Source organism: Oratosquilla oratoria, chromosome 35 (assembly GCF_046742065.1).
Source record: "Oratosquilla oratoria isolate Oo_2021 chromosome 35, ASM4674206v1, whole genome shotgun sequence".
Taxonomy (NCBI): Eukaryota; Metazoa; Arthropoda; class Malacostraca; order Stomatopoda; family Squillidae; genus Oratosquilla; species Oratosquilla oratoria.
This window is the reverse complement of record NC_134811.1, coordinates 9,082,169-9,107,623: the sequence shown is the minus strand read 5'-3', so window position 1 is coordinate 9,107,623 and position 25,455 is coordinate 9,082,169. Positions and strand designations below refer to the sequence as shown.

The following is a 25,455-nucleotide window of genomic DNA, read 5'->3' as shown; positions in this document are numbered from 1 at the left end:
CTGGGAAAGTGGCCAATATATATCAAACTAAGAAACGAATATGTAAAAATATCCATGGAAGAAAAAAAAACTATGTAAAAGACATGATAGACAAATGTAAAAATCAACCTAAATTACTCTACAGATATGTAAATGGTAAACTAAAAAATAAAGGGAAATAGTGAAACTACATCAAGGAAATATAGAATATACAAAAGGTGAGGAGAAGAATGGGGGTGGAAAGGGAGTTGGGAGATAGGGTTGATGAAAGAGTATTAGGATGGTTTGGACATATGGAAAGAATGAGTGAAGAAAGACTAGTAAAAGAGGTATGGAAAGGAGATGTGGAGGGAGTGAACATGAGTGGATGTCCTAGAATGAGGTGGATGGATGGGGTGAAGGGGGCTTTGGGGAAGAGGGGAATGTCTGTTGAGGAAGGACGGGAAGGACAGAAGACGGGTGAATGGAGAATGGTTGTATATGGATGATGTTGTGATGCATGAGGTGGAATGGGCGGGGGGATGGGGGGTGAGGTAGTATGTGTGAGCAAAATTTGATGCAGCCCTAAGGGATTTCTCCCTGTCTTCTCCTTTTATGCATGGGGGGACGGAGAGGGGGGGGGTTGCCGATTTAATGAAGCGGCCTTGCTGTGGATGTGCTGTGTCTTGCGACACTGCTTCAGACCCAGGGCAGTGGACCAGGTGCAGGGATGAACCGTCATCCAGGAGGTGCTAAGATAAGAGGGAGGGTGGAGGGGTGTGGAGTGTATTCAGGGATGGAATGGGTGGGAATGATTTTATGCCTTTTCCTTTTTGGCTACCTCCCTTGTAATGGGGAAAAAGCCTTGGTATATGTATGTATCTATGTACAAAAGAAAAAATACACAATTGGGATGAAGGAAGGGGAGAAAGATTCCCCCCAATGAAAGAAATAATTGTGACACAGAAAGAAATAAAGGACCAAATAATGAACATTGACGTCAGAAAATCACACGACCTAGACGGAATTACAAACTGGATACTAAAAGAATGTATAGATGAACTGATGGACAAAATATACAAGATGATAGATTGCTCACTCAAAAAAGGAAAGGTACTGCAAGACTAGAAAAACACCAATGTCATGCCAATATATAAAGGGGGAGACAAGGAAGACCCAACAAACTATAGACCAGTGTCCCTTACAAGTACAATAGCTAAAATTTGTGAAAAAGTCATCAGAAGTAGATGGACTAAACATCTGGAGGAGAACAATATACTAAATCTGAAACAGTTCAGTTTTAGACAGGGAAGATCATGTGTGATGATGATATGGTTTAACGTCATAAACTCCCTCCTATCGGAAGGCTAGGACGGTGCCCCTCACAGAGAACTTTGTAGCGTGGAATTTAATGAACCATGCCCTTGATTCAACTTCGCTGTTGGCAGGGTTCGAACCACCGTCCCCTCGACCTACGCTGCAAGTAACGGTGCCCTAACCCGCTTAGCCAGCGAGCTTCCATGTGTCACAAATTTTATGTGTTTCTAGTCAAGGTTAATAGATATAATGCAAGAAAGGGACGGCTGGGCAGACTGTGCTTTCCTGGACTTACAAAATGTATTTGATAAAGCACCACACAAAAAACTATTAAGAAAACTTGAAACAACAGGAGGTGTACACAGAAAATTATTGAAATGGATGGAAGATTTTTGCATGGGAGAAAAATGAAAGTGGTGCTCAGAGATAGAAACTCTACCTGGGAAGAAATGATAAGTGGAGTTCCACAGGGTTCAGTATTGACTGATAATGTTTGCTATATATGTAAATGACATGGATGAAGGTGTAGAATGTTACATGAACTTCTTTGCAGACGATGCAAAACTGCTAAAGAAATTAAGTATGGAAAGAGATTGTGAATCACAACAAAGAGACCTGGACAAGGTCTGGGAATGGAGTCAAAAGTGAGAAGTGAACTTCAACATTAAGAAATGTAATATAATGGAATTTGGAAGAAGAAAAAAATAGAATATCAGGACAGTATGAAATTGGTACAAAGGAAATTATGATAGTTCCAAAAAGGACCTATGAGTAATTATCACCCAAGGCAAACAGATAAAACAAAATAGTCTGAGAAACCTACTATATACTAAGATCAATAAAGGTGGCTTTTAATTACTTGGATGATGTAATGGTAAAAAAAAAAAAAAAAATACTAGTCACACTGATAAGACCGAGATTGGAGTACGCTGCAACACAATGGACACCCAGTACAAAAAAGAATATAAGGAAAATAGAAAAAGTTAAAAGAGCAATGACAAAGATGGCCCCAACACTTTCAGAATTGACATGCAAATAAAAATTGTCTAAACTGGAACTAAGCCCTGGAATAAAGAAGAGAAAGAGGCAATCTATTGGCCATTTACAGAATCATGAAAGGCATGAAAGTCCTTGACAGAGAAAACTTATTAAAGTGGGATAGAAGAAAAATAAGGGGACATGAAAAGAAATTCAAAAAGGATAGTTGTAGAAGAGATCTAAAAAAAAAAGTTTTCTACACAGAGTGGTGGATGTCTGGAACAAATTGGACAAAACTATTGTGTGTGGAAACACCATACAAAAATTTAAGAACACACTAGATGTTGTGAGATACAGAGATGGGTCACTACAAGCATAACTCCCCTTCCTGTAAATACAACTAGGTAAATATACAACTAGGTAAACACACACACATAATGATAATGATAACATATGGTTTATTGGGTATAGCAGCATTACTGCTGAAAATATACATCCTACAGAATTACAGTGAAAAGATGTTACAAGAAATAGAAAAACAAAACAAAACAGTAAGCTATGGAATAGCTGTGTTGTCCAACATTGTTATTTCTTGTAGTTGATTAACTCCAAAAATGTAGGTATGGGGCTCTTCTTATGCCGGTCGGTGTGTGCTCTGATCAGCTTGACAGTATTGTGGTGCTGCACCTCTCACTGTGGTGGTGGCACTGGGGGAGGGTAGCAGGTCCCAGTGCCGAGGATGTTTCACTAGGGTGACCACAAAGAACCTAAGAGTCTGAAGGTAACGGTCAGCAAGGGTTGGAAGTCCGAGTGTGGTGAGAGCATGCCAATAGGTGGTGTAATCATTGCCAAGAATTGTGCGACAGGCTCGTTTCTGCACTTTCTCCTGCTGTTGCTGCTGCATGACTGTAAGTGAAGAGGCCCAGGGATGTGACACACACAAAGGTGGAAACAAAGAAACACCACCTTTTATGCATGGGGGCAGTGGACAGGGTGCAGGGATGGCCCATCATCCAGGAGGTGCTAAGATGGGAGGGAGGGTGGAGGGGTGTGGAGTGTATTCAGGGATGGAATGGGTGGGAATGATTTTATGCCTTTTCTTTTTTGGCTACCTCCCTTGAAAGGGGGGAAAAGCCATGGTATATGTATCACTAAACAGCACAATAATGAAATTGTGTGAGATGATTGTGAAAAATCATTGTACCAAATATCTTGAAAAGGTGAACATTCTGACAAGGTCAATTTGGCTTCAGATCTGGAAGGTTGTGTGTATGTCAATATGACAGGTACAAAAACAAAACAAAACAAAGGAGGCAAAAAGGAGACAGATGTAAAATTGAAGAGAATGACAGCACTATTTAAGAGTAATAAATAGATATTTTGGAAGGATATTAAGAAAGGAAGGGCAGGTAAATCAAATAGAGAAGAAAAAGTAAAAGATGCAGATGGAGAGATGATAACAGACGAGGCAGCTGTAAGAGGAAGATGGGCAAAATATTTAAGGGAGTTAATAAATGTGGAGGAGGATAGGGAGGGAATGATGAATGTAGTGGGAGGTGCTAAGAAAATGACCATGATGGATGAGGAAAATGGGGGAGAAATAAGAAAAGATGAGGTGAAAGTGGTTATTAAAATGAGAGTAGGTAAGGCACGTGGGTTGGATAAGTGTCATGCAGTGTCTAAAGAAGGGAGGTACAGTGATGATGGACTGGCTAGTGAGGTTGTTTAATGTTTGTCTAAAAGAGAGTAGAGTGTTGGAGGACTGGAGGTGTACCTAATTCTGCATTACAAGGGAAAAGGGGACAAATGTGAGTGTACCGATAGTACTTTTAGAGGGATCAGTTTGTTGAGTGTAGTTGGGAAGGCTTATGGGTGGGTATTGATTGGGAGGATTAAGAGAGGGTCAAAGGCAATGCAGCAAGATACAGTACATCCACAGCAAGGCTACTTCCCTTGATCTGTGACCCTCTCTCTCTCTCTCTCTCTCTCTCTCTCTCTCTCTCTCTCTCTCTCTCTCTCTCTCTCTCTCTCTCTCTCTCTCTCTCTCTCTCTCTCTCTCTCTCTCTCTCTCTCTCTCTCTCTCTCTCTCTCTCTCTCTCTCTCTCTCTCTCTCTCTCTCTCTCTCTCTCTCTCTCTCTCTGAAACACAATGGCAAAAGCCAACAAGACTGTGAGAATCAACACCGTGGGAGATTGAAACCTTTATTGGTACTACGTTTCGCTTGTTACAGCAACACTCTCTCTCTCTCTCTCATACAGAAAAAGAGAAGACAGGGAGAAATCCCTTCAGGCTGCCATCCCCCACCCCTCACTTGCTTATCAGTATCTTTATTTTGTTGTGTAATCTGTGAATGAGGGAATTGTTATTTGTGATGCCAGTTTTGTTTCTTTTATAAGTGCAATATCTGTGTTGTATTCATGTAGGAAGTGGAGCAGCTCTGTGTATTTGTCAGTGAATTCATTTATATTTAGGATATGTTTGTGGGTGTAATAGTTGTCTTTTCTTCTTCTTCTTCTCCTCCTCCTCCTCCTCCTCCTCCTCCTCCTCCATATGGAAGGGGTGGTACGAGAGGTAAATGCAATGGGAATGGATTGGAGATGGGTAAAGAAAGTGGAGAAAAATGGGAGATAAGATAGTTGTTTGCCGATGACACTGTGCTTGTACCAAGATCGGAGGAAAGATTAAGGAAATTAGGGATGGAGTGTGGGAAGGTGTGTGAAAGAAGGAAGTAGTTAAAGCTTTTGCCAAGTACATTTAAACAGATCTGCCTTACTACAATCTTTATACCTACACATCCTCTTTCATAAAACCCAAACTATTCCTCCCAAGTTAATCCCTCTTGTTTTCTTTCAAATTCTGTTAATACCCTCCCATATACCCATCTTACTACTTTCAACAAACTGATCTCTTTGAAATGACTACATTCATATTTACCCCTTTTTCCTTCGTAAAATGGAACTATGCAAGCACATCTGGTCCTCTGGCACATTCCCATCCTATAGGCACACATTAACCTGTAGAAAGTCACTGGCATTAATTTAACACCATGATGGTTACCATAGATGCTGCTTACCAACTTAGTGTGAGCAAAAACTATCCAAAGTATATAAATATGCACATACATACATACATACATATACCAAGGCTTTTTCCCCCTTACAAGGGAGCCAAAAAGAAAAAGGCATAAAAACCATTCCCACCCATTTCATCCCTAAATCCACTCCACTCCCCTCCACCCTCCCTCTTATCTGATAATTCATCACATTGTTTTTATATACAAGTACAAGAGAATGATATGAACCATTGAAAGTGATGTATTACATAACTGGTATTTCCATGAAAAAATGTCAAAAGATCAGAATATTTTGCACAAAAGGGTATTGCACTTGAAAATTATGGAATGTAGTAGAAACTAAGAGAAACTAGCCTCAGAAATTGGTACATTTCCAAAAACATATTCCCTCTTCAAAATCTTCATGTGACTATTGACCCACCTACCAGAGAGTGACAAGTGGTCACAGATGCAGATAAATTACTGTGGAATTGTATTCATAGCCTCCAGGCAGGACCATAAGTTGTTCAGGAAAGAAATATTGTGTTGTTGTGTAGGGATTGTTAATGTGGGGCATTGTAGTATGAAGTGTTCTGTGTCCTCTGTGTGGCCAGTTTGGATATGGCCAAGCTTATTCTGTATTGGTACTGTTGCTGGATGGTACTTATTGGGTGTGAGTCTTTTTTCTGGGGGTAGCTGTCAGAGGGCTTGTTTAGTGATCTGACCATGAAAGTATTTTTTGTGTGGTATAAATGTTTTTATAGACATGGTGCTTGTGAAATATAGTGCAAAGGGTGTGTGGTGTTACAGGTTCTGGTGTAGAATTGGGTTTCTCTTCTTTTTATATGATGAGTGGGGAAGACTGGTTTCTGTATGCAGGTGTCCAATTGCAGTATTTTTGTAGCATGTGGGTATTACTTTCAATTCTCCATTCTGAATTGTTTTTAAATCATTTTGTTGTTTGTTGAGAATCATGCTGTGGAGCATAGCCTGGAGTGGATCTTATGAATTACTTGTAGGTGGTTATTAGGGTTTCTTCTGTTGTCCAAAGTCATTGCTTGCAATAGATTTAATCTGGTTTATTTTCTTACTGATTTTTGCTGTTGGGTCTTTCATATATAGGTTGAAAGTCGTATGAGTACCAAATGCGAGGCTCCAGAAAATTTAGGGTTCCTTTATAATGGAAGGATTTGGACATTTAATTTTACTATACAAGAGGTGCTCAGATGAGAGGGAGGGTGGGAGGGGTGTGGAGTGTATTTAGGGATGAAATGGGTGGGAGTGTTTTTATGCCTTTCCCTTTTTGGCTACCTCCCTTGGAAGGGGGAAAAAGCCTTGGTATATGTATGTATGTATGTATGTATACAAGGGTGAAAGAGATGTAGAAGAATGCATTGATGAACTGAAGCCTTTACAGGATTTTCAATGGAAAATTGAAACAGAAGGAAATCACAAAGCCAATGTTGGTAATGAAGTTCCTCAGGAGACTTCAGCTTAAGGAGAAATAAATGAGTTTACAATATGTTTTCACAAAGTAGAGCAATTTTTTTAGAGAAAGGTAGGGTAAGTAAAAATTTGGATTAAGAAAATACACAAGTGAGGGAAATTTTCAATCTTATGGAATCAATGGATGTGCAAAAAGCTTCAGGACCTGATAGGATCTCAAACTGGATGCTTAAAGAATACAGGGAACCATTGGCAGGTAAAATTGAGTCTTGTTCATTAAAAGAAAGAATAGTGCCACTGGACTGGAAAAGGGCTAATGTAGCACCAATTCATGAAGGAGGTACCACTAAACTGCAAGCCAGTATCATTGAAATTATGTGAAAGGATTGCGAAAGATTAATGTGTCAAATATTTTGATGAGATGAGCGTTCTAACAGTCCATTTGGCTTTAGAGGTGGAAGGTCATATGTGTGAAAAAAAATGAAACTTATATTTGAGAGTGATGGACTATAAGAGAGAGGGGGCTGGGTAGACCTCAATCTAGAGAAGGTATTTGGTAAAGGATCTCACAATCACCTTGTATAGAAACTGGAGCATATTGGAGGGTGAAAAGGAAAATTACTTAAATGGATGAAAACATTTTTGAAGGGAAGGTACATGAGGACAGTAGTAAAGGATAAAATAGCAAGATGGAGAGCAGTAATGAGTGGAGTTCCACAAGGTTCAGTCCTAATACTTGTAATGTTTCTGTGTTAATGATATGAGGGAAGTTAAAGGCTCAACCTAAATGTTTGGAAATGATGCAGTAATCATGAGAAGAGTGAAAAATGACTGTACAGTAGGGTATTGTAAAAAGATTAAAACACCATATTTGCATGGAGCCAAGAATGGAAAGTGAGTTTCAGTAACAAGAAATGCTGAATATTGGGAATGGGCAAATTTATATATATATATATATATATATCTTTAAACTATTCCTTGGGAAGTGAATCCATTACCAAAGCCAACGAAGAAAAAGGTTTGGCAGTGTTAATATAAACAACCTGTCACCTGACAGACATAGCAGCAGAACTGCGGGACTGATGCAGAAGATGAAAGTGGCTTTTCAATATATGGATAAAGAGATGATGAAAAAACATAGAATCTCTGATCCATCCAAGACTAGAATATGCATTAGTGCATTAGTGGAATGATCTCCACACGACTCCACACAGAGTGAAGGACATTAGCAAGATCAAGAGAATACAAAAGGTAGCAACCAAACTGGTTTCTTGCCTGGCAGATAAATCATATGAGGGTCTAAAAGCACTGGATCTGCCAATGTTGAAAGATAGAAGAGAAAGAGGTGATATGAATATCGTCGTCGTCGGCATGTACTTGTATCTGAGTATCATAGTTTCCAGTCCCAATAGAAGGTCGAATAGAGGAGGGGTCATAAGAGGTTAGTTATTATTAGGGTGGTGAGCCTTCTTATGGCTCGTAAGGCCAATTTGTGCCCTGAACAACCGAGGGCATTGATTGCACTGAATCGTGGGAGGTGGTTGTGGTTGTTTTGTTCTTTCTGCCCGTTGCTGTTGTTTAGATACCAGGTTGGCTCTTCTATTCTCTTCAAAGAGGTCCATGCCCACTTTAATTTTGTTTCTCCACTCATTCCTGTCATTTGTTGAAGCTTCGAAGGTGTTTGGGTCTATGTTAGCTTCCTTGAGGGATTTCTTGTGTTGGTCTTTAAATTGGAGTATTGGGTGGCCTCTAAGGCAATCACCTGTATTTAACTCACTGAAGAGAATTTTCTTTGGTAGTCTTGTGTCCTCCATATGCACCACATGGCCAGACCATCTTAAGATATGAATTTTAAGTTATTAAAGGGGATAGAATACAATGATAAAAGATCTCTTGATTAGGGGTGAGAGAGCCTTGAGAGTTTATGGGAACAAACTGAAAGAAAAAATGAATAAAGGATAAGAAGAAATAAATTTTCCACAAAGGTTCATGAATACAGTAACTTAGAATGTGATAAAGTCAAAGCTGGAACAATACATAAATTCAAACCTAAGTATGGTACTTGGAAAGTAGGGATATAGCCCAAGTTGGAACCATACATGATTTTGAATCTAGGTATGATAAATCGGAGAGTAAGAGACAGGATCCCATAAACATTGTGCCTTTCCTGTAGGTAAATACACACATATATAAGAAACTTGTACATTCAAACCAGTTGTAAGCATATGTATCAGTTGTCAAGAACATATTTTCAAGAACAAAATAGGCCACACCCATATGAAAAACATCAGTCATTTGTATGCACAAAAACAAATATTACCCATTGAGCAACATGATAATGGTTGCCAAGTTTTTCAATGACTTGAAAACTACAGCCCAGATTGGCTGGCATTGGTCCTCAGGCCCTTCCATATGTCTCTGTCAAGAAATTTTGGACAGTTATCTGTTATATTGGTGTGAAACTGATTCTGTGTCACCAGCTGAAAGCAGCAGGTGGGGAGGATTCACCAATTGTCAGCTCAATGAATTAAAAGATGTACCAGTGTAATTCTTATGTGTGTTTTGAGTGTTATCTCTGGTTGAACTCTAGGGGAATTTGGTGAAATATGTGAATTGACAGTGTACTGTGGAGTGCTTGTTTTGTGATCTTAGTGTTTCTTATGGACATTGCAGGGTACTAGGGGCAGGTTGATGTAGATGATGTAGAATACTGTTATAGTTATTTTTGTGTTGCTTTCAGTGAGCTATGTTTGTATATTATGATGTTGAGATTCAGGAGCTTTTGGATTGTACTGTGTACCAGCAAGTCTCATATTGTTAAATACAGTACAGAAAATTAGAAAAAAAATCATTAAGAAATTTCAGGAAGAAACTAGTGACTTTTCAGGAATGTGGCAGGTGCCAGTATTGATACTTTTGCCACTTCACCTGTCACATCATTTTGCTCTGAGGGGGATCAGTGACAGGTACCTGCATGTGGTTTTGCATAATGGACAGCAAAGCTCCCCATTTTTGAAACCCATCAAATCCCTCCCCTCCATCAGGAGGTGCAGCCCTGAGGAGCTGACACTCAGTCTCTGGACTGAGCCCAAGATCACTATCTCATTTAATCTAAACTGTATTTCTTACACTTTTTCACACATGGAGAGCTGATATATATCAGCAAATAATCCCCTCTCCCTACCACTTTCATCCATTGATCTAGAAACAGTCCCACACAGATACAACACAAATACAACAGTCCAAAACTTCATCCCTGAAAGATCTATGGGAGGTTCCAAGGACTACTGGCAGCTGCTGTAGGGCTGTGGGTTAACCACATAGTGAAGCTTAAGGCAACATTTATTATGCTCTAAGTATTTTTCTGTTTAAGATGTAACCAGCCAGTCAAGTAAAATGATATGTATATCAACACTCTCATTTATGCATGTTTGTACTTAAAGATTCCATATCTGTATTCGCTAGACCCTGAGTCAATGAATAAATTGTCAAAACTGCTGAGTTTGAAAGAAGTGCAGTTTTGTAATACTATATCACTTTTTAGAGTTAAAATTAGTCTTATTTGAAGCATGGAAGAATGCTATGCACATGTGAAGCCAAGTTTTGTATTTGTTTGTTAATTAAGTAATTAATCTATTTTATTTTATTTATTCATTTATCACTTATTTATTATTATTATTTTTTATTATTATTATTATTTTTTTTTTTTTAATTCAGGGCAACCACACAACTCACAAACTACATACTGGCAGTTGCTCTGAATGCAAATATCCCAAGCTCCCTTGACACACAACAGCAGACCAAAGAAGACTTAAAATACTAAAACAACTCCCCAGTCTAAACATAAATTCCAGCAAATGCCCCACTAGACAACCTCCTCAACATATGAGCAACATCCCCTGACATAACACTCAGCTCATTCTCCCAACAAACACAAATATGGGAAACCTTACAAGACCTCCCTCAGACCACTTCCCAACTAATAGGTTGCCATAGAACTACAAGAGGAAATACCATCCTCATTCAAGTGAATATTTATAAACTACAAAAAATCAAATAAGCAAGAATACATGAAAGACATAGAGAAAATTTTAGAATCCTTTATCTTAGGTAGATTAGTGGATAAAATTGCAGCAACAAGCCAGAAGGCAAGCAAAAGACACACTCCTAGAAACTGCAGGAAAGGATACAACCCCAGCAAAAACAACTAAAAGTAAAACCCAACAAGAGATAGCCATCCTCAAAAGAAAGAGATATAAACTGAAAAGCAAACATGGCCTAACAGAACAAGAAAAAGAACAACTGTAGCAATTATGCAAAAAATCACTAAACTAGTAAACAGTTGGCTGAAAGAAAACTGGGGAAAATTGAGAAGTACAGTACATATGAAAATAGGTAACCAAAAATTATGGAATGGTAAAAGCTATCAAAAACTCAAAATTAATTTCTCCTTCCGCCCACAAAGCAAATGAAATCCAAGGGATAAATCAGTCAATCCATTGCCCCTAGGATCTCTTGCAGAATACCTGTGGCCTTCAGGTAACTGGCACTGGACAAAAGGCAAGTCCACAAGTCACATAGGGAAGATGTATTGTGTTATTGAGTGATTTCTGGTGTAGGACAATGTAGTCTGAGGTGATGGGGGTGTTCTATGTTTTCTGTGTGGTGGTTGCATATGGGACTTAGTCTGTGACCAGGTCTATTTTGTAGTGGTATTGTTTCAATGCTGGATGGTGTCATAAACTTAAGTTAGGCACTGTGGTTCGTACCAGATATGGGAGGGTTCTTTTCTGTGGAGCTTATGTCTGAGGGGAGTATGTTGGTTGAGTATTGATTTTGGTCTTCTGACTTGAAGGGCTTGTTTAGTGATTTGAAGTGTGAATGTGTTTTTGTGTGGATCTTTAGTGTGATACAGGTGGTAGCTTGTTATATATGTATGAGTAGTATGCTGTTGGTTTAGTTTTATTCTGTTGGTGGTGCTTGAATGATGTAGTGTGATGGGTTTGTGGTATTACAGGCCCTGATGTAGAACTATATTCCCATAAATTTTTATATGTTCTCTGGAAAGGATTTTGGGTTAAGCATGTAGGTATCCATTTATTGAGGTTTTGGTCCATCCAGTTATTACTTCCAATACTAAACTCTGTAAAGATTTAAGTTGTTTGTGTTCATCTTGCTGATGGGATCCATCAGGAAACACTTCTCCAAAATCATTTTCAAACACTCCAGGAAATAGGACAAGAGTAAAAGAAATAAGAAAAATCAAACCAGACAGATACTGCCCCTTCCCTCAACAACAATGTAGAAAGGGCAATAAAGAAATTGAAAAACAGAAAAATGCCCATTTTGAATATCCAGATAAAATATTGAACATTACCTGAAATGCCTCAGTCCAAATGCAGACCTTAATTAATATTTTCAACCACCCCTGGTTCATGATAGATTTCAAGCTATCTGGAAAAGAACCCACATAATAAGTGTGATAAAACCAAACAAATAATCTTAAATCCAGCATCCTACAGACCAATCTCATTACTATCCACCAAATCCAAACTGATGGAAACATTAGTTGCTGAATGAAACACAATTAAACTATTCATCTCCCCTAACCAACATGGATTCAAATCCTCTTACCAACATGGATTTAGAGAAGGCCTTCCCACTAGCACATTGCTCAAACATCAATCAAGAAGTACTGGAAGGATTAAAAAAAAAAAAAAAAAGAGCTCCACTAGAAGGAATGGTTATAGTAGCTGTAGACAACAAGACATTTGATAAGGTTTCCAGACACAATAAAAAAAATCCCATAGAGTCCAATATTCTTAACAATAACAAGAAATTAATAACAAACTTCTTAGGTAGCCAATGCAGAGTAACCCCAAATAACCAAATATATGTGACAAAAATATTATACAATGGAGTCCCACAGGAAGCAATGCTCTAACCTACATTATTTGATCTCATCACAAGCAATCTCCCAACCAGATCCAAAACTTACACCAATGTACTCGCCTATGCAAACGACCTGACATTTACAATACAGTATAGAAACTAGGAAATAGCTAAGGACACTTGAGCCTAATTACAAAAACTAGAGCAATGGCACAGAAATGATAAAGTAGGGGCATCACCCCAGAAATCATCAATAACATTCTTCACTCCAGACCACCATGAATTGAAAAAGCACCCAACACTGAAATTAAACAGCCAAAGCCCTCCATTAAAAAGAACCCTAACACTTTTGATACTTATGACCTTCAGCCCACATGTCAAAGATCTGACAGTGAAAGCCAGCAAGAAAATTAATCCACAAAAATCAATTCTAAGCATAGGCTTTGGACAACAGAAAGAAACTCTAATTACTGTCAACATATAATCCACAAGAACCACATTTGACCACACTTCCATGGCTTGCTTCCCAACCATTTGCAGAACATAGACACTTTACAAATTATACAAAACATAGCATTGAGAGTGATAACAAGATGTGCCAAAAGTAACCAAGGAGGATACTTGTACACAGGAATGAACCTCCTCTCCATAGACTATCAAATGTGAATCATAGGTACACTGTTCTATACTAGAACCTCAAACCACACTTACCAATCTCATTATATCACACCAGCACTACCAACTGAACTTACAAAAAAAAAACCACAACAGCTTACCTTCACAAAAATCTATTCACACCCAGATCACTAAACAAGTTCTTCAAGATAGACCACCAAAATCAATACTTCACCAAAACACCCCCAGAGATCTGTCCCACAGGAAAATCTCTCTCAAGAGAAGTAATCACACTAGCATGTTTATGTTCAGGACATTTTTCAGCTCCAAAACATTATCAACACAGAATAGGCCTGGCTACAGAATCAAGCTGCTCAAGATGCAACCACCACCCAGAAGACACTGAACACCTCGTCCTACATGGCCCCACCCCAGCCATGCCCAGATAACGTAATCTTTCTTCCCTGAGTGACCCATAGACCAATCCATTGGATGTTGCTGGTTACCTGGGAGCTGTAGGTCTCCTGCAAGAGATCTGGGGCAATGGATCGATTGATATCTATTGCATAGAATGTATAAATTTGGGCTTACCTGTTGTCGTTGTCATTCCCTAGACTGTCTGTCCAAGCAGTCCTGTCCCCCCAAGAAGTGCCATGGCCAGAACGGGATTTTCCTATAAATCCTTTATAGAGTGTTGTGTTGTTTGCGTGAGTGATTGTGTATAATGCAGTCTTCCATTATATGTCGAATAGTATGGGGTGAAGTGTTACATCCTGGGCAGTTGTCCACAATGCAGTCATCCAGCCTCTTCTGGTAGCTTACCTTTTCTGTGAGAGGGTTAAATAGGAGTGAACTGGCAGTATTGCTGGGGAGGAAATTAAGTGTAATTTTCACAGTCTTGATTATTTTACAATACATACCAATATATACAATACATACCAAGGGGCCATAACCCCCCTTATTAATGGGTAGGGCCCACCTGTTTCAGCTGGTTTACCCTCACTGCTTCACTATATGGTGACACTCCTCACCTCTCATTTCCTAGGACCTATGAAGCAGAAGAATGTGGTAAGATTAAAATGGGATAAGGATGTAATTTTCTCATTTTTAGCCACCTCATCTTGTGAGGAACAGCATATCTTTTATTTTATATGTTTGGTTTCTTTTGTTCAAAGGTGTTCAGTGAGAATGCAGAAGTATGGCAGGAGAGAAAAATAGATATCCCATGCCTAGCCACTGTACATTTTTGGGAAACAGCTTATGCCTTATTTTATGTTTGGTTTCTTCTGTTCAAAGGTATTCAATGAAAATGCAGAAGTGTGGCAGGAGGGCAAAGTAGATATCCACTTATTCCGCAAAGCCTACCCACGCTACTACCAATTGCACCAAGTCAACTTGGATGAAGAGGACATGAACAAAACAGTTGATTTGAAGCCATTTATGAATCCATCGCCTTACAACATAATTTCCTGCACTGCACTACCCCGTGTCTTTAGTCTCTTCCGTGCGCTGGGTCTTCGTCATTTAGTGATTTGCAATGATGCCAATGAGGTTGTAGGGATGGTCACCAGGAAAGATCTTGTCAAGTACCGGGTATGGAAACACCGAGGACAAATGGGATTGGAAGAACTGGCCATCTACAACAGAGTTTAGTGAACATGAAGAAGTATACTTCATGTTTCCCTTACGATGAACCAAATCCACTGTATACATACCAAATTTATATTGACTATTTAATTACTTTTGTTTTATAAGTATGATCAGTATTAGAGATTAGGTCTTAAGTACTTTGTTATATGATGAATGGTTGTGGTTCTTGCCAAATAAGGCAGAGTGAGAAAGTGATTTTTTTTTTCTTCCTCTTCTTCTTCTTCTTCTTCTTCTTCTTCTTCTTCTTCTTTGAAGAATGGAGTTTGTTTTCTCATTTCTTGACATGGATACATGTAAAATGTGTAGAGAGTTAGGTAATCCCAAAGATTTAAACATGCATTTTAAAAACTAATTGGAAAGTTCCTTTAAAGTATTGGTGCCATTCAAGTCTTTCTACTACTTGTTATTGTTTTTTAAAGTTTAATTTGACAAGTGTATTTTTATTTGTACAGCTGTCAGATATGAAAAATTAACATAGTGGAAATGAAACATGCTTTTTATATATAGTCAGGTTAACAGTTTAACAAATTAACAATTAACACTGGGGTAAAAGGTACTGTGATATATACAATGCTATAAGGTCCAATTACTGCCTTGCTGGGAAGATTGATAACAGTGCTGCATGTATTGTGTAAATAAGTATCAATTTTTACATGCCGTCTTTACTCATGTACATATACTTAGATGAAGTATTTTGCATATGTGTTAAGAAGTACAGGTTGATTTGTTATTTCTTATACTAATGAAATTTTGTGAATGATAAAGATGATTTTTGCTTCGAGTTTCATCAACTAGAGGACATCCCCGCATTGGCTGGCAATGGTCCTCAGTCTCCCATGGATCTCTCTGGAAAGAAACTTTGGACTGCTGTCTGTGTTCTATTAGTGTTGGACAGTTTCTATGTTACTAGCTTATAGTAGGTGAGAAGGGACATTGGTTACAAATTCCCAGCTCTCCTTGTGTGAAAAGGTGGAGGAAATGAAATTGGAAGATATCTTATGCTGGGTTTGGAGACTGACTCATGTACGTCCAGATAGAGAAGAAAAAGAAAGTGAGGGGCCTATGCCAGGAGGCACATAGTTGTGACCAAAGCAGTCAACTTTGCCTTATATGCTTGGAATATTGGGGCATGTAGCAGTCACTGCTTAGAGCCAGAGTAGCATGTAGCAGTCACTGCTTAGAGCCAGAGTAGCATTTAGCAGTCACTGCTTAGAGCCAGAGAGGATTGTGGAATTTGAACCCATAGCTAAGTGAATATAAGACCAGCATGCTTCCAATTATGCCACCAATGCACATCCAGATAGAGATGAGGGTGTTAATAGGTTTTGAAGATAAGTCTCAGGAAGATGATTCTGCCATCCATCTTACAGGTCCCCATCATTGGTCCCTTTGTAAATTAAGAAAATTATATTGTTTATTGATCTGATGTTGGATGAAAGATGAAAAAATTAGTTGAAATAAGGGAACATGAATATACAATAGGGAATAGTTATGTTAAACACAAGTGTGACCAGCATAGGTTAACCCCAATTCCTACTGGGTTTTTCCTTTGCAGAGTGAGATTGTACTACATTAGGGAGAACAGAAGCTATTAATTATGGTAGAAATTTGAAGGAACTAGTCAAGACAAATTTAACACTTTAAGTGTGGGTGCTATCATTAAATGGAGTAATGCATGATCTTTCAGATAAAAAAAAAAAAAAAATCTTATGGTAACTTTTCCAGTGTCTTTTCTATCATTCTTATGAGTAGCACAAGTTTGTACAGTAGTGAATCCTATTTTTATCTTGAAAATGGGAATTGTGTTTGCCTATTACTATTCTTACTAAGGGAGTATGTGAACATCATTGTTTTTGGGCATTCTGGTGCTTTCATTAGTATCTACTAGAAAAGAATATGAGATTTTTAAGAACACAGATGTGATGTCACAAAAAACAGGGATCAGTTATATAAAATAATAAGTAAGAGGAGGCATGATACTGTTTTTTTAGGACATTGAGAATACAGCAGTCTAACGATATACTTAAAGGTCTTTCCTCCCATACAATGGAAGCAGCCAGCCATGCACCCACCTTTCACCCATCCCACACCTATCCAACACCCATTTGTTTTCCTTTCTATCTTAACTCCTATTGAATAAAGCACCAGCCCTGCCCATCACCCATTGCCTGGGTCAGAGGCAATGCAGCAAGACACAGCACCACAGCAGACCCCCAATTGGCAAAGTTGTTTTACCCCCACTGCTTCATTACATGGTGACCCTCTCTCTTAGTCTGCTCATGAGTAATTAGAGAAGACAAAGAGAAATCCTCTCAGGCTGTCAATTTATCACTCAATCACAATCATTCTCCACTCACACTTATCAACTGCTCCCTCCCATCCATGCTTAAAAGACATTCCCCTTTTACCCAAGGACCCCCTCAACTCGTCTATCCATCATATTCTTGGTCCTCCCATCAAGTTCACTCCATCCACTTCTGCCTTTCACAGTTTTTGCCAATCTTTCTTCACTCATTCTTTCCATATGACCAAACCATCCCAGTATTCTTTGGTCAATCCTATTTTCCAGTACCTATTCCATCCCTGCTTCATCTCACCTCATTTCTCACTCTATCCATCCTCTTGACCCTGACTATACTTCTTGAACACTTCATCTTAAATATATTTGAATTTCTCCTTTCAACTCTCTGTCCCATAGAGAGTCAAAGGCACAATCACTCCTTCATATAGTCTTTTGTTTGTATCCGTCCCCAAATACCTATTTCTCACAGCATTTTTCATTCCCTCAAGACTTTTACTCTTCCCTGACTACAGTTTGTCTCCATCCCCACTCCTCCATTCCCTACTACATGTGACCATAATTACCTAAAACTCAACATTTCCTTTAGCCTCTGTCCTTTAAGACCCTCCAAGTCACTGCCACTATCACCCTTTGTACATCTCATCACGTCTCTGTTACCCATATTTACTTTCAAATTTTTCCTCTCACATACCCAACAGAACTGTCATTAACTGCCTCAGACCCAGCTATTTGCACAGCATTTGCACAAACAATAACTGGCTCACATCCCACTTCCTTCCATTCTCACAAAACATCTTCAATCTTTTGCCCATCACCTTCACATTTACCTCTTGTACCACACCATCCATGTACATGTTGAATAAACATTATATTATAAAACCTTGGCACAACCACACCTTCACCTCAACTCCACTCACCATTTCCAACCCTAACAAACATTTCTACTCAAATAAAAGCTTTTGACTGCCCTAAACAACTTTCCATCTATTCCTTATATCTCAAATACCTCCCACCATGCCATCCTGTCGACTTAGTCATGATCCTTCTCTATATCCAAAAGAGCTATTTGTATACCAATAGGCTTTCTCTCCCTTATAAGGGAGGTAGCCAGCCAAGGTTTGCCCTACTTCTACCCATTCCACTCCCATACATCACCCATTTTCCTTTTAGCTCCTTATGGATGATGGGTCATCCAAGTTCCCTGCCCACTGCCTAGGTTAGAAGCACTGCAAAAAGACACAGCACATCCACAGTAGGGCCAGATACTTCATATGCATGTTGACCTTCCCACTTTGTCCTTGCAAAAATGAAAGACAAAGGGAAAGCCTTTTGAGCCACATCAAATTATATTACATTCACAGCCATTTTCCATTCACGCCTATCTCTCACCTTCTCCATCCCCAGCTCAACAGACATTCCCCTTTTACTCCAAGCCCCCTTCACCCCATCTGTCCATCTCATTTTTTGGTCTTCCCCTCAAGTTCACACCATCCACCTCTGCCTTCTGCACTATTTTTCATTGACTATCCTCATTCTTTCCATGTGCCCAAGCCATCTAAATATTCTTTCATCAGTTCTATCTGCCAGCTCCTTTTCCACCCCTACTCTCCTCCTCACCTCATGTTTTACTCTATCTATTATCATAACACCCACCATATTTCTCAAACATTTCATCACAAACATGTTTAAATTTCTCTTTTCTACCTTCATTAAATTCCAAGTCCCTGCCCCTTACAGTGTCATATAGTCTTCTCTTCACATCCATCCTCAGATATACTTATTTCCCACACACAATTGGAAAATAAGGATATAGCCCGAGTTGGAACCATACATGAATTTGAAGCTATTTATAATAAACTGGAGAATTAGAGACAGGACCCTGCAAATGTTGCTCCTTTCTTGTGTACTACAGTTAGGTTTGAGGTGCAAACACTATTCAAGAATTTAAGAACAAACTTGATGCTGAAAGATACAAAGACACACTATGAGCATAGCTCCCTTCCCATATAATACAACTAGGTAAATACGCAGCACTCAAAAAAGTGGTGATCACTTTTAACTTTTACTATGTCTCTGTTCTTCTACCTTAAATATTTCCACCTCTGCCTGTACCTCTTGTATGATGGTTGTCTCCAAGGGTAGAAGTAGTGGTTATTGCCACTGAAATACTAAACTCTATTTTTCTTTATATATATAGTGTCAGATGTGGATTGAGGTAAAGCTGTTAAGGGCAGTCAAGAATTTTTACAAGAATAGCAAAGCCTGTGTTAGAATGGAAAATGGAGAGAGTGAGTGGGTTGAGGTAAAGGTAGGAATGTGTCAGGGATGTGTTATGTCACCATGGCTGTTCAATGTGTACATGGATGGGGTGGTCTGGGAAGTAAAAGCAAGTATAATGGGCAGGGGACTGGAGATGGTTAAAGAAAATAGAGAAAAGTTGGAGGTGAGCCAGTTGTTGTTTGCTGATGACACTGCTCTTATGGCAGTGTCAGAGGAGGGATTAAGGGAGTTGTGATGGAGTTTGGGAAGGTGTGCAATAGGAGAAACTTGAAGGTAAATGTGGGTAAAGTATGTCTTAAAGGAGAGAGGCTGAAAGAAGTTGATATTTTTAGGTATTTGTGGTCACATGTGGCAGGAAAGGGAGTGAAGGTGGAAGTTAATTGTAGATTGAGAGAAGCAAGTAAATGCCTTGGGGGATTAAAAAGTGTTATGAGAAATAGGCATCTGGGAATGGATGCAAATAGGAGATTGTATGAAGGGGTGATGGTACTGTATGGGGCAGATACTTAGACTTTAACCTCTTGATTATGATGACAACTACGTAGGCGTCACGAGGCGCGAGTGAGTATATGAGGATGCCAGGGTCAGCTTTCTGATTATATTTATTTTGTAGTTGTAGCTGAGTGACTCTTATTCTATGAACAGCCTTGATTACTTTTTCGGTGGTTACAAACATTCTGGGTGAAAGAGAGCAAGTATAACAGTTGTAACTTTATATCTTATAAAGCACATATTGTGATGCATCATCATACATCAGGCAGCTAATGTGCATGCAAATATTTGACTCATATTGAAGTGGTTAAGAGAGTCAAAGAGGTAAAGTTTAGATATGTTTGAGGTGAAATGTCTGAGAAGTATGGTAGGATAGAGTGAAAAATGAGGAGGTGAGGAGGAGAGCGGGACTGGAAAAGGAGATGGCAGATAGGGCTGATGAAACATTATTGGGATGGTTTGGACACATGGAAAGAATGATGAAAGATTAGTAAAAGAGATATCGAAGACAGAAGTGGAGAAGTGAACTTGAGGGGATGACCAAGGATGAGATGGGTGGATGAGGTGTAGGGGCCATTGAGCAAAGAGGGGAGAAGGTAGGAGATAGGGATGAATGGAGAGTGACTGTGTATAGATGATACTGTTATACAAGGAATGGGCAGGGAAAGGTGGGGGTAGGGGTGCATATGTGTGAATGATATTTTGATGCAGCCCAAAGGGATTTCTCCCTGTCTTCCCTTTTTCTGCATGAGGAGACAGGGTGGGTGTCACCGATTAAGTGAAGTGGCCTTGCTGTGGGTAGTGTCTTGCTACATTGCTTCTGACCCAGGGTAACAGGCTGGATACAGTGATGACCTGTCATTCATGAAGAACTGAGATGGGAGTGGAATGGGTGGGAGTGGGTGTGTGCCTTTGGCATGCCTGCCTCCCTTATAAGGGGGGAAAAAGCTCTTGGTATATAGAATAGAATATATATTATGTCAATTTCTTTCTTCTTTCTTCTTTCTCACTCTCTCTCTCTCTCTCTCTCTCTCTCTCTCTCTCTCTCTCTCTCTCTCTCTCTCTCCCTCCCTCCCTCCCTCCCTCCCTCCCTCCCTCCCCCCCAATGCCTTTCCCTCTTTCCCTCTCTTCCCCTCCCTTTCTCTCTCCCACTCCCTTGCTCTCACCCTTCCTTTCCCTCACTTTATCCAATGGCCTTACTGCAGCTGAAGTACAAAGAAACTCCCACTTGGTTTCTTCCAGCATAGCCTTAATGTTAAACTCAGCAGTATGTAACTCCCTAACTCCCTTTTCCTGTTGTAGGAATACATCAGGTGGCACTCATTCCATAAGATTTACTTGAGGTTTGATCTATAGTTACATTGTAGAGGTCCCATTGTAGTGAAAATTAATAGAAATCTTTGTATAAAACAAGTAAAACTAATTGGTTTTTACTTGTTATTTGTAAGTGGTGGAAAATTACTCATGTTTTCATTATCACACATCTCACAAGCAAGATCTTTATTTGTATTTAAAGTATGTTGGACAGAAGTGAACAAGATCACAACTGTTTATTATTGATGTCTATTTTCATAACATTTAGATATGTTTTGTAAATGATGAATCATGTATATAATAAATGTTTATTTCATATCCTCTACTTTAAGAAATATCCTTTATTGTACAATTGTGCATTGAGAACATGGCTAACAGGTGTAACAAACTTTTAAGTTTTAGATTTTAATTATCAATGGTAAATATGTTTCATGTGGAATGAAGATGCAACTTCAAATGAATAAAATCAGTTTCCATTTGATATAAAAGAGAAAACAAAGACAGCCAATATTCCAAATGGGCAAACTAAAATTTTATTCATATATGGTTCTCTATGTCCCCTCAGCTAAATAAAATCATTGGCACTAGACAATATAGAACCCATAAAAACTTGCCTTGTATAGGTATGGGGGCACAGACTGAAAATGCTCTGGCAACTTGAGCCTTGACACTTCACTCTTGAGGGTCAATAACAACAGATGCAGGTGATAAGAACAAAATAATATATATATATATATATATATATATATATATATATATATATATATATATATATATATATATATATATATATATACACATATATATTTTTCGTCAAGTCATATGGATCACTCCATTGTTATTTGGAATTCCTTTAATTGTTCCCAGTTCATGATATGATTTATTTCATACTTCAATATGTTTTGAGCCATAGTAGCCTACATGATTGTAATGCATCATGTATAATGTAATATCCATGTTTGTGAACGTACGACGGCGGTGCGAGATTGACCACATAAAAAGAAACGTCAGTGTAAAAAAGTCCATAACCAACCAACCTTATTTTCGACGGATTTGTTGATTCATTTTCCTTTTTTCACCTTTTCCGTTTGATTATATTCTGAAAAAGACATTAATATCGCTGCCAACATAATATCGTGTCGCTATGTAAACAATATGGGTTTGATCAGCCAATATTTGGCCATGCATATCCTACCTAAACCTAAGAGAAGGCCACAGAAAACTACATTGCTACGGAGATGTCGTATTAGCGGTGATTCTAATAGAACATGTTTTGTTTGCAAAGCAACGGCAATACTTTCGTCTTGTTTTTTACCGTATGGGAATGAAATTATCGCCGCTAACACGATTTTATCGTCGTTATGTACATACGCTTTGTCATTATGGATATTTTCTAAATCCCAGCCAGTGTTTAGAAATCATCTATCCTGACTTAAACGTAACTAAAGGCATCGGAAAACTGCATAGCGACGGAGTTATTGTCGTGTTCGTGATGACACCGATCGATCGCGACTGCGAAAGCCTGCCCTAATGTACTATTTCAATTTCAGTTTTGTTTCTCGTGCATTACCAAACTAATATACATAGAAACATTTCAAGTGAAGTGCACATTACATGCGAGTGGTTGAAGTGATGGGAAAATATATGGAACATGAGGGTACTAGTTTACAAAAATATCAATATCGACCTCAATGATAATTATGAAGGTTAACTGCATTAGTAATTCACCAGCGATGACCAGCGTTCCTGTCCTTGGAGACAGCGCACAGAAGAGATATATAATAATAGGCTAAAAAGGGGAAAAAAGTAGAAAGAGCTGAGGTGGGGAGTAGTTGAAGTAATGTTGATGAATTTAAAAGTGATTTTTATTATTCTTTAATAATGAAAGAATGTCGCATAATTTGTCTGCAGAGGTGTCACTGAAGTTCCCTAAAATATTCCTTGCATAAAACTTTGCAATCAATAACCCATACAGGGTTGTATTAGTGGGGGAGTGTGACTTTATCACTAGGTGGTAGGAAAAAAAGGAGTAGTCGCCAGTTCTCAGCTCAGATATTAAGATATTGGGCCCATTGAGGGCGTAGATGGAATTTGAAGACGAGAGGTATCCATATCCCGTGAGTTGATTTACAGACTTCAACCTATTCCATTCGCCGCAATGTTACGTATATCTTCAGTCGTTTTTATATAGTCGATCTTTAGATCTCCATATAAAGCAGCTATCAACACTTCAGATGAGTTTTATCCTTTCCCTGGGTAAATGTTTAGCTAGAGTCGACCTGTGCTCACACTTGTCCCTTGTGCTTCCCCCAAAGTGGAAAATAGAATAAAAGGGAAATACCAGGACTTGATTGTGGATGGGAATACCAACAATAATCTTTATAGATAATTCGGGCCTCTGTGATTATATATATATATATATATATATATATATATATATATATATATATATATATATATATATAATATGTGTGTACTCGTTTGTATGTATATAATGTGTGTGTCAAAGTATGGTGTTGAGATATACAAAAAGAAAAAAATCTGTGTTAAATGTACATCACTCAGCTGTCTTCCATACTTTCATAAGCACACACGCATTTTCCTCTTAATATATGTGTTTGAAGAATACCGCAGTTTCTACATTAATTATCCTCTTACAGAGATTTTCTACTCTTCTGATTGCAGACTTCTGCGAAGATTTTAATATTGAATCACTTGTACCCAAAAAGCATAGTGAAACACAGCGGATTATTACGAGTTTATTCACGACGTTTCGTACACATTGTACATTTTGAAGTCATGGATACAAAACAAAATTCTTTATGATGGATGGGGCTTAAACTCGCGATGTTAACATCTCACGGAGTGGGTCTCCGCGATGGGATGATGTTGAGCTCTTTTTTGTAAATTTAAGCTCGAATTTTGTTTTATGATTAAAAGTGTTTCTGGTACTTGGAGACGTTTCTGCTCTGGAGTTTTAATTAAAGAACAAAATTCGAGTTAAGACGTGCAAACAAGAGAGTTGGGTATCATTCCATCGTCGATATCCACTCCTTGGGATGCTACTACCCGGGTACCATAACCCATATTCATCATAAAATTTAAACATAATATACCTCCCCTATTACTTATGTATCTTTTTAAAGTATAGATAATTTATTTTGTTCTGTATCCATCACTTGAAAATGTACAATGTGTACGAAACGTCGTGAACATTGCAAAATTCTGTTTCACTTACACTTTTTGGCACAGATATCTCATTTTAACAATTATGAGCAGAAATCTGCAGCCAGAAGAGTAGAAAACCTCAGTAGATCATTAATGCAGAAACATATGTATTCAACAATATATATATATATATATATATATATATATATATATATATATATATATATCTTTTTCAACCACATATCACCTTTAATTCCGTACCATCGCAAACGAGACTGAGAATCGCTCGAAGGAGGCATCCGTTGGAAATTGAAACGTAGACGAGCCGAGGATTCGAACCCAGCTAACCCGTAACAAAGTTACATTCACGTAATCCAATACGTTATCAAGAGCGATCTTGACAGTGTATTGGGTTACGTCAATGTAACTTTGTTATGGGTTAGCTGTGTTCGAATCCTCGGCTAGCCTACGATTCAATTTCCAACGGATGCCTCTTTCGAGCGATTCTTAGTCTCGTTTGCGATGGTACGGAATTAAAGGTGATATGTGGTTGAAAAAAATATTAATTGATCACTGGGAACCATTCAGTGTGTATGTATACTATATATATGTATATATATATATATATATACATATATATATATATATATATATATATATATATATATATTTATATTATATATATATATTTATATATCGGTTTATACTCTTTCCTTTTGTTTCGTCTTTTGTATAATACGTGGAATTACACTGAAAGTATGAATGGTAATCCGACATTTCTTACTGATTTATGAATGTTGTACAAGCAAAATATTGAATTTTGAATAATTCTAAGCTGAGGTGATTAGCTATTGTCCGCAGTTAGAAGGGCAGTTAAATTTCTGACTCGCGTCTCATCTAGCTCATCTAGGGCCCGAGAGTAAATGAATGGACAAATAAATAAAAGTCTAGGACTTTTTGTATGGAGGGTTAGACAAGATGCATGTAAAGC

The 25,455-nt window shown here is 38.4% G+C and overlaps 2 protein-coding genes across 10 annotated transcripts in view; one reads left to right on the top strand and one right to left on the bottom strand.

The window, feature by feature from the left end:
* The window catches only part of ClC-b (chloride channel protein 7), a 69,822-nt gene extending 48,208 nt beyond the window's left edge, over positions 1 to 21,614 (top strand). For all 9 annotated transcript variants that reach the window (XM_076173899.1, XM_076173897.1, XM_076173896.1 and 6 more), the window contains one exon: positions 14,555 to 21,614. In XM_076173899.1, the coding sequence (XP_076030014.1) occupies positions 14,555 to 14,911 (357 nt within the window). In that variant the 3' untranslated portion in view covers positions 14,912 to 21,614. The remainder of the gene's footprint in view (positions 1 to 14,554) is intronic.
* Positions 563 to 14,543, bottom strand: LOC143018505 (uncharacterized). Its single transcript, XM_076173903.1, has 3 exons — positions 13,850 to 14,543; positions 5,188 to 5,267; positions 563 to 3,159 (listed from the first exon to the last, which is right to left on the bottom strand). Exons 2-3 carry the CDS (start codon positions 5,261 to 5,263, stop codon positions 2,888 to 2,890), a joined length of 348 nt encoding a protein of 115 aa, XP_076030018.1. The 5' UTR covers positions 5,264 to 5,267; positions 13,850 to 14,543; the 3' UTR covers positions 563 to 2,887.
* Positions 21,615 to 25,455: the final 3,841 nt, after the last annotated feature.